The sequence below is a fragment of the Tinamus guttatus genome, unplaced genomic scaffold (genome assembly GCF_059628265.1).
Source record: "Tinamus guttatus ecotype Peru unplaced genomic scaffold, ASM5962826v1 Tinamus_guttatus_pri_ptg000459l, whole genome shotgun sequence".
Classification (NCBI taxonomy): domain Eukaryota; kingdom Metazoa; phylum Chordata; class Aves; order Tinamiformes; family Tinamidae; genus Tinamus; species Tinamus guttatus.
In genome coordinates, this window is record NW_028288993.1 from 4,356,394 (window position 1) to 4,370,426 (window position 14,033).

The 14,033-nt window shown below is 57.7% G+C and overlaps 2 protein-coding genes and 1 gene segment (V, D, J or C); all 3 read right to left on the reverse strand.

The window, feature by feature from the left end:
• Positions 1–907: 907 nt before the first annotated feature.
• Positions 908–1,988, reverse strand: LOC148593096 (Ig lambda chain V-1 region-like). The segment is given in 3 exon segments: positions 908–921; positions 1,224–1,788; positions 1,917–1,988. Coding segments are annotated over 3 exon segments (625 nt in total).
• A 6,879-nt stretch (positions 1,989–8,867) lies between these two features.
• Positions 8,868–10,544, reverse strand: LOC104570413 (vacuolar protein sorting-associated protein 29; the record flags this gene model as incomplete). Its single annotated transcript, XM_010217415.2, has 3 exons — positions 8,868–8,988; positions 9,565–9,800; positions 10,347–10,544. Coding segments are annotated over 3 exons (552 nt in total), but the record flags the coding sequence as incomplete, so codon positions are not given.
• Positions 10,545–12,097: 1,553 nt separating this feature from the next.
• LOC104570385 (pre-B lymphocyte protein 3) lies at positions 12,098–12,707 on the reverse strand. Its single transcript, XM_010217389.2, has 2 exons — positions 12,659–12,707; positions 12,098–12,426 (listed from the first exon to the last, which is right to left on the reverse strand). The coding sequence occupies exons 1-2, from the start codon at positions 12,705–12,707 to the stop codon at positions 12,098–12,100; spliced, it is 378 nt and encodes a 125-aa protein (XP_010215691.2).
• Between the last annotated feature and the right edge of the window lie 1,326 nt (positions 12,708–14,033).

Genomic DNA, 14,033 nt, shown 5'->3' on the forward strand with positions numbered 1-14,033 from the left:
CACCAAGGCCTCCCTTCCTCTGTGCTCCGCACACAGCGGGCAACCCTACCCGCCTGCTCCATCCCAGCTCCAGTCCTGCCACAGAGCAGGGCAAGAGGAGCCTCTGCCCAGTGCTGCAGCCTTGAGCTCCCCTGCCCTGCGCCCTCGCACAGGGGTGCAGCCCACGCCAGACACTCTCCAGGAGATATCGCTGTGCCCGTGGGGCAGCATGAGCAGGAAGGGGGTCAGGGCTCCAAGTCTGCAGGCTATAGCCCCTCAGCAGTGCCAGCTGCCTGCATCTGCCTCCCAGCACGTCCTTCCTCTGCAAACTGGTGGATTTACAAGAGCCACTGAAGAGGCAGGGGTAGATCACGCTCCTTGGTGGAGGGCAGTTGCCCACCGTTTTGCACCAGGAATTGGATATCCAGCTAGTTGGTGTCCATCTGCAGGGATAGCCAACAGGAGGGGACACAGGGGGGCCCGGGCAGGGCCTGGAGCCAAAAAGATGGGGTGAGCCAGGAGGCCAGGCACAGCTGCAGAGGACAGCAGTGGGACCTGCATGACCATCACCCAGGGACACCGGACCAAAAGTTCCTGCAAACAAGGGAGATTTGTGTCTCACTTCCCTGTTGCTGGTGTCACCGTAGCACCAGGATCACTGCTGTCAGCATTAACGGTAACACACAGCCGTGTCCTCAGCTTGCACCCCAGTGATGGTTAAGGTGCACGTGAAGCCAGAGTAGGAACCGGAGAATCGCTCAGGGATGCCCGAGGGTCTCTTGTCATCCTCATATATCACAGGGACCAGGGCACCACCAGGTTTCTGCTGGTACCAGGCATAATCCCAGCCGCTGCCACCCCCAGAGCAAGTGACATGGGCACTTCCTCCTGGGGGGATGGATGCAGGGACCCACTGCAGCAGAGCTGCCTACTCCAGGAAACCTGCAGAGGGAGAAGATAGAGAACAGAAAGCATCTGGTATGCGATGACCAGAACAGGAGAGATGGGAAATATGGGAAGCTCCACATTCACATACAAAAAAGATTCCTCTCCCCTGAAGGAACCCAGGCCCTGGCCAAGGTGGCCCAAAGCGCCTGTGGAGTGCCCTTCCCTGGGGACAGGCAAGCCCCAAGGGGACATGACCTCCAGCACGTTCACTGCCCGACCCTGCTATGGCCAGGGCACTTGGAGGAGACACCTGTCACAGGTGCATCCAACCTCGGGGGCTCCAGGGCTTCCCTCACCCAGCACCTGCATCGCCCTCTTGCTCCACTGCCTTTTGCTCCTGGTTCCTGCTGCTTCCTTCCCTGTCTGTGGCTGCAGCTTTACAAGGACTTCACTTGTTCTCAGGCAGCAGCTACACAGAACCATAAGAGAGCAGAGGCAGCTCAGGGAGGGCTGTGGTGAGTCCTCTGCAACTAGAGCATGGGGTCAGCAGACACTGCCCTATTGCCCCTACAGTCATAGGACATTTGTGTCACATTTCCCTATTCTTTATTTCGATCAGGTCACCAGTATCACTACCAGTATAAGCACCACAGTAATACACGGCCTCGTCCTCGGCTTGCACCCCAGTGATGGTTAAGGTGTTGGTGGAGCCAGAGGTGGAAGCGGAGAATCGCTCAGGGATGCCCGAGGGTCTCTTGTTGTTCTCATATATCAGAGCGACCAGGGAACCACCAGGTTTCTGCTGCAACCAGCCAAAGTAGCCATAGCTGCTGCTAGCACCAGAGCAGGAGATCTGTGCGGTGCCTCCCAGGGACACGTCCACTGAGGCCGGCTGAGTCAGCGCTGCCTGGACCAGGGAACCTGCAGAGGGAGAGGAGAGAGGGCAGAAAGCAGCGGGTCAGTGAGTGCCGCAGCAGCAAAGCCCCCCGCGCAGCGCGACGCCCCGGGGCCCCTGTGCCGGTCGCGCACAGCCAGGCTGCCCAGGGCACCTGAGCCGTGGGCGAGCACCGCGAGGAGGAGAGCGGCCCAGGCCATGGCGCGATGCCACTCGCTGCACGTCCCCACGCGCCTCTGCCTCGTGATCACTGCCAACGTCTCACAGAGTTCCCATCCCACCTGCCCTCCCGTCTTCGTCTTCCCTCCACCTTATGAAGGGCATCCTGCTCCCCTCAGCTCAGAGCCACCACGTGACAACGTCCCCACACTGCCCAAGGCGCAGGTTTCTTCACCTTCCCATTGCCCATGGGTGACGAGGGAGGTCCAAGACTTGCACCACATTCCAGCTGCAACAACAGAACCAAGGGACTGTGGGATCCAGAATGGGGAGCTGCCGCTGGTGACGGCTCTGCTCAGAGTGGTGGTGCCATTGGCTGTCATCACTGTGCATGCTCCGGGTTCTCCATCACCTGTAAGAGGACCCCTGGAAAAAGCAGTTCCTGCACATGAGTTATTGCTCAACAGGAGCATCCTGTACCACCCAATCGTCCTGGGACGCCCAGCACCACCCTAACTGGGCATCCTGACAGTGCTCAGCTCAGCCATCACAGCCACCACAGCGATGCTCAGTGTTCCCACAACAGCATCCCTGCTGCAGTCAGAGCCACCACAGAAGTAAGCAGCACCTCCTTGGTTTGGACAACAGTGGTTGTTAATGTCTAAGAAACCAGAAGAGCATCTGCAGAATCAGGTAGAGATGACCAAGGGCTGCCTGCACATATCAGCAAACAGAGTGCTGCCAGGTTTCTTCTGGATTCTGCCTCAGACAGCGTATCCTGGAGCAGGTGATCTAGGCAATTGCTGTTTGAGACACAGACACCAAGTCCAAGTCAGTGAGCCAGACCAAGGAACCCAGAAGAGAGGGTAGAAGATGTAGAGTCAGCAAATGCCAGAAGAGCAGAGATCCCTGAGGCCACAGAACAGGAACTTGGTCCGTGTGGCCACAGGACATTATGGGACACGTTGGCCAACAGCCACACAGACAGAGGACAAAGACAGAGCTCTCCAGGCACTGCAAGGAGAGAGGGAGCTGCAGGGATGGGGATCGACGCCCCAGCAGAAGCGACCTGGCCAGGGGCACAATGGCGAGCAGAGCCCAGCCCAGCGTGTCCCAGCACAGGGGCAGCTCCAGGAGGCACCAGCAGCAACAGGGATCAGGGCTGAGGACAAGGCCACACAGGGCCTTGTGTGAGCACAGAGACAAGATGGGCCAAGCCACAGAGTCACTTCCTGGGGCAGGTCAGGAAAGGCAGGACACACTCAGGCAGGACCTTGAATGACTAGAGGGAAGGAGGTGGAAACACCTTCTTCAGCTTATGGATTTGCATCTCACTTCCCCAGGGCTCTGTGTTTCTGTGAGAGCACCACTGCTGCTGTCAGAGCTACCACAGTAACAGATGGCCTTGTCCTTGGCTTGCACCCCACTGCTGGTTAAGGTGCCCGTGGAGGAGGAGTCGAAACCGGAGAATCGCACAGGGGTGCCCGAGGGTCTCTCATCATCCCAATATATCACAGCGAACTAGGGCTCCACCACGTTTCTGCTGGTAGCAGCCATAGTAGTTGCCACTTGCTGAGCAAGTGATGCTGGCAGTTTCTCCTGGGGACAGAGACAGCCCCAGCACCTGCATTGCCCTCTTGCTCTGCTGCTTTCCACTCTTAGGTCCTTTCTCTTCCTTCTTTTACCCAAGGCGCAGCTTCAAGGCCTCTGCCCACCTCCAGGCCACACCAACACAGCAGCTACAGAGCATGGCGGATGCCTGACACCAGCCTCCAGGACCACCCCAAAGTCCCTGCACAAGCTCAGCACAAGCCAAGGGGTCGAGGGCTGCACAAAGGCAGCCAGTGCTGGAACCGCCCGTGCACTTCCTTGCTGCCTGCCCTGGGAGACTGGCTCAGTGAGGAGCCTTCTGCAGCCCCACGGCACTGGCCTCCCCAGACACTCCCAGAGGCCTTTGCACAGAAGCCGGGAGCTGGAAGGCTTGGGAGGAAAACTCCCTCTGAAACACTTCCCTTTCCCAGGCATCGGTCTCCCTGGGCTGAGGGCAGAATGAGCCTCCAACAGGGCTTACACTAGCAGGAAGGAGGCAGAAAAGTCTTCTTGAGCTTGTGGGTTTGCATCTCACTTCCCCAGGGCCCGGTGTTCCCATGAGAACACCACTGCTACTGTCCCAGGTATCATAGTAATACATGGCCTCATCCTCGACTTGCACCCCAGTGATTGTTAAGGGGCCCATGGAGCCCAAGGTGGAACCAGAGAATCAGGCAGGGATGCCCGAGGGTCTCTTGTTGTTCTCATATATCACGGGGACCAGGGCATCACCAGGTTTCTGCTGGTACCAGGCATAACCCCAGCCGCCGCCACCCCCAGAGCAAGTGACATGGGCACTTCCTCCTGGGGAGATGGATGCAGGGACCAGCTGCAGCAGAGCCACCAACACCAGGGAACCTGCAGAGGGAGAAGAGAGAGAACAGAAAGCATCTGGTCAGCGATGACCATCGCAAGAGAGATGTGAAATACAGGAAGCTCCATATTCACACACAAAAAAGATTCCTCTGCCCTGAAGGAACTCAGGCCCTGGCCAAGGTGGCCCAAAGTGCCTGTGGAGCGCCCTTCCCTGGGGACAGGCAAGCCCCAAGGGGACATGACATCCAGCACGTTCACTGCCCGACCCTGCTATGGCCAGGGCACTTGGAGGAGACACCTGTCACAGGTGCATCCAACCTCGGGGGCTCCAGGGCTTCCCTCACCCAGCACCTGCATCGCCCTCTTGCTCCACTGCCTTTTGCTCCTGGTTCCTTCTGCTTCCTTCCCTGTCTGTGGCTGCAGCTTTACAAGGACTTCACTTGTTCTCAGGCAGCAGCTACACAGAACCATAAGAGAGCAGAGGCAGCTCAGGGAGGGCTGTGGTGAGTCCTCTGCAACTAGAGCATGGGGACAGCAGACACTGCCCTATGGCTCCTACAGTCATAGGACATTTGTGCCACAGTTTCCTATTCTTTTTTTCCCCATCGAGTCACCAGCACCACTACCAGCATTACCACCACAGTAATAGACGGCCTCATCCTCGGCTTGCACCCCAGTGATGGTTAAGGTGGCCGTGGAGCCAGACTTGGAACCGGAGAATCGCTCAGGGATGCCCGAGGGTCTCTGGTTGTTGTTATAGATCACAAGGACCAGTGAACCACCAGGTTTCTGCTGCCACCAGCCATAGTTGCTAACGCCATAGCCATCACTGCTAGCACCAGAGCAGGAGATCTCGGCAGTGCCTCCCAGGGACACGTCCACCGAGGCCGGCTGAGTCACTGCTGCCTGGACCAGGGAACCTGCAGAGGGAGAGGAGAGAGGGCAGAAAGCAGCAGGTCAGCGAGTGCCGCAGCAGCAAAGCCCCCTGTGCAGCACAACACCCCTGTGCCATGAGCGAGCGCTGCAAGGAGGAGACGGCCCTAGTTCACAGTACAATCCCACCAGCTCCACAACCCCACCTCAACAGTACTGTGCCGCAGCCCCTTGACTCTCTTCAACCCCATCTGCTCTGGATACAGACCCTCCATGTAAATCTGGCCCACAGTTACTGCTAGCTCTAGACTACAGATGCTTGATCATGTACTGCACGTCAAATGTTTTGGGACACAGAGAGGTTTCTGCTGGATCCAGTCTGGATAGTTGCTGAGGGTGACCACAATATGGTCGGGTTGTAGGACCAGGCAATGGTTTCAAGAGGGGTCACCAACAGCAAAGGGCTCTGCAGAACCTGGGAAAACGCCTCACAAAGCCTTTCCCACACATTTATCGTCACTCAGTGACAGCACCCCAGGCACCATCCACCCCAGCCATGACTCCAGGCTGTGCTTGTGCCATGGCCAGCAGTGCCTCCCTGATACCACGGAAATGCTCAGCATCCTTTATGAATTAGGATCCCTTCAACCGTTGGGAGCCTTCACATGGTGGTGGAGCAAGAGGCAGTACTGGAGAAGGACACTTGAATGTCTGTTGCTGCAGGAAGGCACAGGGGCAATTTCTGGTTTCTTCTGGAACCAATTATAATTATTCATCCTGGAGCAGAGATTATGTGCATCCCACTTCCCCGTCTCTCTAGCACTATAACTGCTGCTGTCACAAACACCACAGTAATAGACGGCCTCGTCCTCGGCTTGCACCCCAGTGATGGTTAAGGTGGCCGTGGAGCCAGACTTGGAACCGGAGAATCGTGAAGGGATGCCCGAGGGTCTCTTGTTGTTCTGATAGATCACAGGGACCAGGGAACCACCAGGTTTCTGCTGGTACCAGCCATAGCTGCTGCTGCTACCAGAGCAGGAGATCTCGGCGGTGCCTCCCAGGGACACGTCCAGTGAGGCTGGCTGAGTCAGCGCTGCCTGGACCAAGGAACCTGCAGAGGGAGAGGAGAGAGGGCAGAAAGCGGCGGGTCAGCGAGTGCCGCAGCAGCAAAGCCCCCCGCGCAGCGCGACGCCCCGGGGCCCCTGTGCCGGCCGCGCACAGCCAGGCTGCCCAGGGCACCTGAGCCGTGGGCGAGCACCGCGAGGAGGAAAGCGGCCCAGGCCATGGCGCGATGCCACCCGCTGTGCGTCCCCACGCCGACGGGCTCTGCCGCGGACCCCCTGCTCCCTCTTAAAGCCCCGCGCGCCCGCGGCTCGGCCCCTCCATGCAAATGTGCCCCGCGCTCAGCGCCAGAGCTGCGCGCGCCTCCTCCCCTCCGCCCGCCCCGCGCCCAGCCTGGCTCCCTCACAGCTCCACCTGGACAAGGACACCCGGCTGCCCCCAGCTCAGAGCCCACATGTCACTTCACTTCCCACAAGTGCTGGGGCAGGGGCCTCGGCTCGTGCCAGTTCAGCTCTGCAATGGAGGGCCCAGTTTGCCCTGGCTCTAGCTTGGGTAGTTGCAGGTGACAATGTCTCTGTCCTCAGGCAATTGGTTGTCACCAACATTGACATCATCTGACTCACCCCCGCCTACCACACAGTTCCTGTGTCAGCCCAGTTGTTGCCACATGGTTGATAACTTTTAACAACAGCACCCACATTCACCCAGCCTTCCCAACAGCTACCACCAACCTTCCAACTATCTTGCCCATGGTCAACACTGCAGCCCCTGCTACCACAGTAAATGCACGGCCTTATCCTTGGCTCACAGCCCAGTAATAGCACCTAGCTCTGTAGAGGCAGAGGTAGAAGCAGAGAATGGTGCAGGGATGCCCAAGCATCTCTTGTTGTTCCAATACATCACAGTGACAGGAGCACTGCAAGCTACTCCTGGAGCAGAAGATTCCTGGCCAGAGCACCTCAGCCCTGGGCAAGCAGCTTGAGGAGCAGAGGGGCCCGGCCATGGTAGTTCCACCACCTCCCTCTCCCCACCCCAATGGGCTGGGCTGTTAGACCCCCAACTCCCTCCAACACCTCCTTGCCCCATGCACAGCCCATCTGTGCAAAACAGCTCAAATGTTTTCAGACAGGGCCAAGTTTCTACTGGATGCAATCTGAATAGATGCTGGTGGTGACCATACCATTCCCATGCGGGAGGCAAAGCAGGGACCCTGACTAGGATCACCAAGGAAAACTAGGGAGTGTAAGGAGAGAATGGGTCAGCCAGTGCAAAGGCAGCAGAGCTCCCCCAGGTAGCAAGGAGGAGACAGGCCCAGCTGGGGACAAAGCAGGGCCAGGGCACATGAGTGTTCCGTGGACACAGGGACCAGGCCCTACAGTCACCTCACAGAGCCCCAGGACAGGAATGGCAGGACACTCACAGACACATCAAGGCAGAGGGGCAGGAGGCAGCCCACACCCGCTGTCATTACCCTGCTTGTCCAGTACCTCAACAACAGCGTCTCTGGTGCCATCACAGCCTGCACAGTAGTGAAGAGCCTCCTCCTGAGCTTGGACACCAGTGATGGTCAATGTGCTCAGGGAGCCAGGAGCAGAGAGTCACACAGGGATGCCAAGGGCTGCTGTTGTTGCAAGGAAGAGGGAAGCTGCCAGGTTTCCACCAGTACCAGCAGCTTCCCAAGGTGGGCAATTTGAAGGAACAGAGAGAGGCCCAGGTCAGGGCTTCAGGCCCACATACACACCCCAAGCACCACTCAGCACCAGCAGGACTCACCCCATTGAAGCCAACACATCCTCTGCCTCTCCTAGCCCAGCTTTGGTGATAGAGCAGCCCTGGAAACCAACACCTGGACAACACAAGGATGCAAGAACTGGGTTTCTCCCAAGTGTCACAGGGCAACAGTCATCTGGAACACGATGCCTGGGGAAAGGCACCTCGATGCTTCTTTTCTCAAGAAGAAAACCCAGCCAAAACAGATTCCAAAAACTTCACACAGGCTCTGAGGTCCCATCCTCACAAGGCATCCAGAGAAGCTGCCTTTCTTTGGCATCCCATGACTATCCAGCCACTAGGGTGCTGAGGACAGGCCCAAGGCCCTGCTGAACCATGTGGAGGTCTCAGGATAGGTCCCCCATGGAGCCACAGACCGGTCACACTAACAGAGCTGCCATAGAAGCCCCAGTCCCAGGACACCTTTTGCTCACACAGGTCACAAGGTGCAGTCCACGCCTCGGGAAGCGGTCAGGAGCTTCCTCCCACACCTCCACACTGCACCCAGCCCCATTGCTCCTCCCAAGAAACATCACACAAGGGATCCAGGTGCACGAGCAGAGGGCTTTATTCCAGGTCACTTTTATACAACCCCACCAATCCCAATTGGCCACCACCTGGGACAGTGGAGCCCCCAATAACACCGCACATCTCAGGAATGGCTGCATTTCCCACAAGTTTGTGCTGCTCCTCGGCAGCTCCTCCTGCTCCAAGGGGTGCTCCTAGAGCCGCTCTAAGGCGCTGCTGCAGCACCCTCTTGTGGCCTCCATCCCACGAGGCCGCAGTGGAAGGAGGCTCCCAGGAGGGCTGACAAGCTGTGAGCGGATGCACATACACCTCAAGGTTTCGTGAACTCAATTCTCTCTACTTTCACATCTTCTTCAATTAGTTGATACACATAAACCACAACTGTAGATGCCTGGATATCCATCAGTACAAAGGAAGGGATGGTGTTTCTGGAAAGAGAGAGGTTTTCTTGAACTTTTGTAGCTTATGCTTCTTAAGAACACATTTTCAGACTAATACATTTGACTTGCAAGCACTGCAGCAAAAGAGAAAACACAGGACTTGGGAGACATGGACAACAGCATCTCAGATTTGAAGCTATTCTAAGTGATCCCTGAAGGCTAGCACCCTAAACCACATTAGAACCACACACTTTGGGTACTAGTACCTCAGAAAGTCTAACTTCTGGAAGTGCTAGCACATAGTGCAGGCTGGGCACCAGGTGGCAGACTTGAATAAAGCAGCTCCTGCAACTCAGCCCTCTAAAGGCTCAGAAATGAGAACCTAACAAGCCAGGGCTGTATCCTACCCAGCACTTAGGCTAAATAAAGTCTTTTCAGTGCAAGCTGCTGCATTTCTTGATCAGTGAAGAGACAGAGCTTGTCTCCTACAAGGCACACAGTTCATGAGAGCTCTAAAATGTAGCGCTGGGTGGACACTACAGAATGAATGTGCACATTTAAGTGATGCCTACAGGCGCTCCCTGCACTGCGCAGTTGCAGTTTCCCTTGACCCATTTCACTCACATCTCCAAAGCATTGTAAGCTCCTGTTGCTGATCCTGGATTGATGTAGAATTTGTTTTCATGTTCAAATGCTTCAAATTTGTGTGTATGTCCAGAGATGAGAATGTCCACATCTAGCTGCCTCTGTAGCAGAGCCAGGCTGGCCACATCACCCCAGGGAATAACTTGATGACCATGAATCAAACCAATTCTGAACTGCCCAACAGTTACAACCTTCTCTTCAGGATAATACAGGCTCTGAAAAAGAGATGCACAGGTTATACACATAGAGAAAAGATCCCTCACCTGTGAGGCTCAGATTTATACATCCACCCCTACATGAAGCCACTTAGCACGGTTACTCCTTCAACATGTACAAGGAGGCAGATGCACACACCATACCCCTGCAAGAGTAGCTACACTGCAGAGAACTGGGATTTTGCACTACACTGAAGCTTCAGAGTCCAGTAGCTTCAAGGATACCCTATGAGTTAGGGAACACTCAGCCAAGTCCCAATCCCTGCCACCATGAAGCAGCCTGGGAACCTCAACAGCCTTGCTTCAGTCCCAAGGAGACTTAGTCCACATGAATAAAGGGGCATGTGGCTTCACCCCTCAGCCTGTATCACCACCACAGCAAGAAGCATCTTGTCATTTGGATTGATTGGTGTCACTCACGTTACTCCCTACATCCAAAGCCTATGGTTCAGGAACCAAAGGACAACCGCAGCATACAACATGGGGAGCACAGGAATTTAAAGCAGTTAAACCCACTCAACCCACACACAACACATTATGCCTTACCTCAGAGTCCCCCCTGACAACATGAATATCTGAAGCCAGTGTCCGGAGATAGTCATAGCTCTCCTTAGTGCAGAGGTTCCCCGTGCACAGGATGTGCTGAATCTTTCCTGGAACTAGCAGCTTCTTGAACTTGGCGGGCAGACCGCTGCACCGGTGCGGGATGTGCAGGTCCCCCAGCACTAACACCAACTGCGCACGGGGCACCAAGGGAGAAGGACCGGCGAGTCAGAGCCGCTCAACACGGAGCAGCCGCCGGGCTGGGCCGGGCTTTGCCAGGCCGCCCGCCCGCCCGGAGCGCCCCGACAAGGAGGGCGGCCCCCGCCCGCCCGGCCCCGCTCTCACCATCCCGGCGCCCCCGCCCGCCCGCCCGCCCGGCCCGGCCCCGCTCTCACCATCCCGGCGGCTCCGCTCACGCTCGCGCCCGCTGCTCCCCGACGCCGCCGGCGGTAACCAGGAAGTGACGCCGCGCTTGTTTTCAAGGCGGACCGAGCCAATGGCAGCGCCATTAACGCCCCACGTGACCGCGCGGCCGCCGCTAGGCCCTGAGAGCGGCCGCGGCGGCCCGGAGCATGCGCAGTGCGGGGCGGCGGCCCTTGCTCCTCGCGCGCTTGGCGCCTTTTTTTTCGTTTTTTTTTCATTCTTCTTTTCTTCCTTTTTTCTTTTTCTTTCTTCTTTTTTCCTTTTTTATTTTTTCTTTCCCCTTTTTTTGTTTTTGTTATTACTCCATTTTCCTTTTTTCTTTCTTTCCTCCTTTTTATCTTTCACCTTTTTATTTTTTTTCTTTCTTTCCATTTTTCCTCCTTTTTTATCTTCCCGCTTTTTCAGTTTTTTTCCCTCCTTTCTCACCCAGCTTTTGCAGTAAAACCCGCTCAGCGTTGGGGAGGGTTCCCACACAAGGAGGCCGTGCTGCAAGCCCTTGACTCCCTCCTACACTGCCACAGTCAGCCCCACACGGAGCCCTGCTCTGGGAGTCACGATGACCTCGGTATCACCCGCTCCTTTCCAGACCCTGCACCCCTCCGCTCCCATCCACCCATCGCTGCGGTTGTGGGTCCCCTAGGGTCCGTCAGCCCCATGGACAGCCCCATGCAGTGATGCCCCAGCGCAGCGCCTGGCGCCGCAGCCCCAGCGCCGTGGGCAGCTCCACCAGCCCAGCTCTCCCATGGGGACACATGGAGGAGCGGGGGGCTCCTGGCGGGACGTTTCCTCAGGGCGCTTCCCTTGCACATGGCCTCACCGCAGGCCCTTCCCCACGCGGTCACTCCAGCACGGCCCCTCAGGGCTGCGACAGGCAGTGGAGCTGGGGAGCCCCCGGGGCTGGAAGACCCCACCAAATTCCCCAGCGGGGCTCCGTGGCTCCGCACACACGACACCAGCTGCACGGATAAGCTGTAGCCTTTATTATCAGCGGGACTGAAGGAGGAGAAGCCCTGGCCAGGATGCAGGCCGCTCTGTGCCGCGCGCTGCAGGAGCCTGCGGTCAAGCTCTGCAGCTGCCCCAGCACAGGGGACATCTCTGCTCCTGCACGTCCTGCGCCGAGCACCGGCGGGTCTCTCGCCCCGCACCAGCACTGCCCCTCGCGGCACTGGGGTGGAGAGGGTGTTGCTGCACGTTGCAGCCGATGAGCACAACGGTGTGCAGGGCTCACTCAAGCACGCAGGAGGCTTTTTCCACTCCTTCTAGGGCTCTGCCTGCGAAGGGTTCGGCCCGGGGGCCACAAGCGAGAGGCGGGAGGCTCTGGCTCCGTGTTTCTACAAAGACCTGATGAAGCGAGACAGCGCGCAGTAATAGTTGCCGTTGTCTTCATCCTGGACGTCCATAATAATAAGGATACAGGTGTTGCTGGCGAGGTCTTTAGTGGCAGAGAAGCGATTGGGAACCTCAGGGGACTTGTGTTTGTCCCACTCCGAGTTGTAATAGAGCAGGTACCTCAGGGAGTGCCCCGGGCGCTGCTGGTACCAGGAGATGCCGATCTGGCTGATGTTGTACTGTGGGTGCAGGGTGCAGGAGAGCCGGGCTGTCTGCCCTGGCCGCACTAACACAGCAGCCGGCTGGGTCAGCACAGGCCGCGTCCTGGAGGCTGCACAGGCCAAGGACACAGTTACTGACAGGCTGAGCCACCTCCCCCGGCCCCAAAACACCCCATTTTCCCCCGAGTCACCAACCTCCTCCCCGTGAAGCCACCCTCCATCCTGCTCATTGTGCAGCCCTGAGCAAGCGGCTCTGCTCAGCCAGCTCGCCCCATTCGGCCCCGTCCTGCCCACAGCCCCACAGCGCCTCTCCCGAACGCGGGGCGGCCGCACCGACCTTACCCGTCACCACGGTTGCTGCCAGGAGCAGGACAGCAAGGCCCAGGGCCATGGCAGGGACCAGGGAGGGAGGCAGAGGTGCTGCTCTGCAGGAGGACGGCTGTCCCGCGCAGACCCGGACGGCTGTGCCGCCACGCGTGGCCAGGGCTATGTAAATGACACCGGGGACTCGGGCGCCCCGTGTCACTTGGTTTGCTGCAGCCGGGCTCAGGGAGGGGGCTTGATGCAGGGGGGTGTGCACCGAACACCGCGGCCCAGCACTAGGCTTCACCAGGAGCCGGGCCGTTTCTGGGGGTGCCCCACTGCACCCAGAGCCTGCCCCTCTGGCCCGGGTCCCCAGGGTACTGCGTGGGGTCACTACTGCTCTCTGATGAGGTGAGAAGAGAGGTTTTCCTGTAGTCTTCAACGCAGTGGTTTCACCTCAGTCCACAGGAAGCCACAAAATATGTAGTAAAAGAGACCAGGAGCCTTAGCTGCCCCGCAGCAGCCGCCTGGCTGAGCCCAGGAGCTCCAGTGGCTCTGGGAGCGCTGCCTCTTTGCCGTGGCCTCCTCAAAAGCAGGACCTACGGGCGAACACCTGGCAGTCCCTGCCGGATCTGCCTGCGCGAGCAAGGGCAGGGAGACGTGGCCGCAGCGCAGCAGGTGCCCGTGCAGAGACAGCAGATCCTTAACGTAAAAGGCTGTCAGCTTCACAGACCATAAAGACCCTCCTGCAGGTAACGTGCTGTCACTGTCCCCCAGAGCAGCCCAGAGATGCTGCACGATGCAGCAGTCCAAGGTCGAGCACTGTGCATCCTCTTCGTGCATCCCTGCATCCCCAGCCACGAAGCTCCTGATAGGAAGCACTGGCCTTGCCAGAGATGCAGCAAGTGGGTCGCTCTGCTGCGATACGCTGCAGTGCTCTGAACAAGGGCTCATGTGCCCAATGGCTCATCGATTTTTTCCATCTTTACCAGTTGGTCTAACAAAAGCATGCCTCCCCATGCAACCTTGCCCAATTTACTGTGTCATAGCCTCCCCTGGGAGCACAGAGACCAAAAGGCAGCAGCAGAAGCTAATCAGAGCAGCTGTAATGCAAATGCTGCTGAGCAGGACACGTGCATGCAAACTAGGAGGCTGAGAGGTGCTAGTAAGACCTGATGCTATTGTATAGCACCTTGTCCCGCTGTGTTTGGGGAGCTGCTGAAGAATGTGAGCATGGCAAGGGTTGTCATACGTCTGCCAGGGAGACGTGGAGCAATTGTGTGTTACACACAGTCCCTGCACCCACGGTAAATCACTGCTTCCCATTTCCACCTGTGCAATGAGCAGCCCTTCAGGCACCTTCCAAAGCACCACACGAGGCATGACACCCTCAGCAAGCCGCACCAGTGGTCAT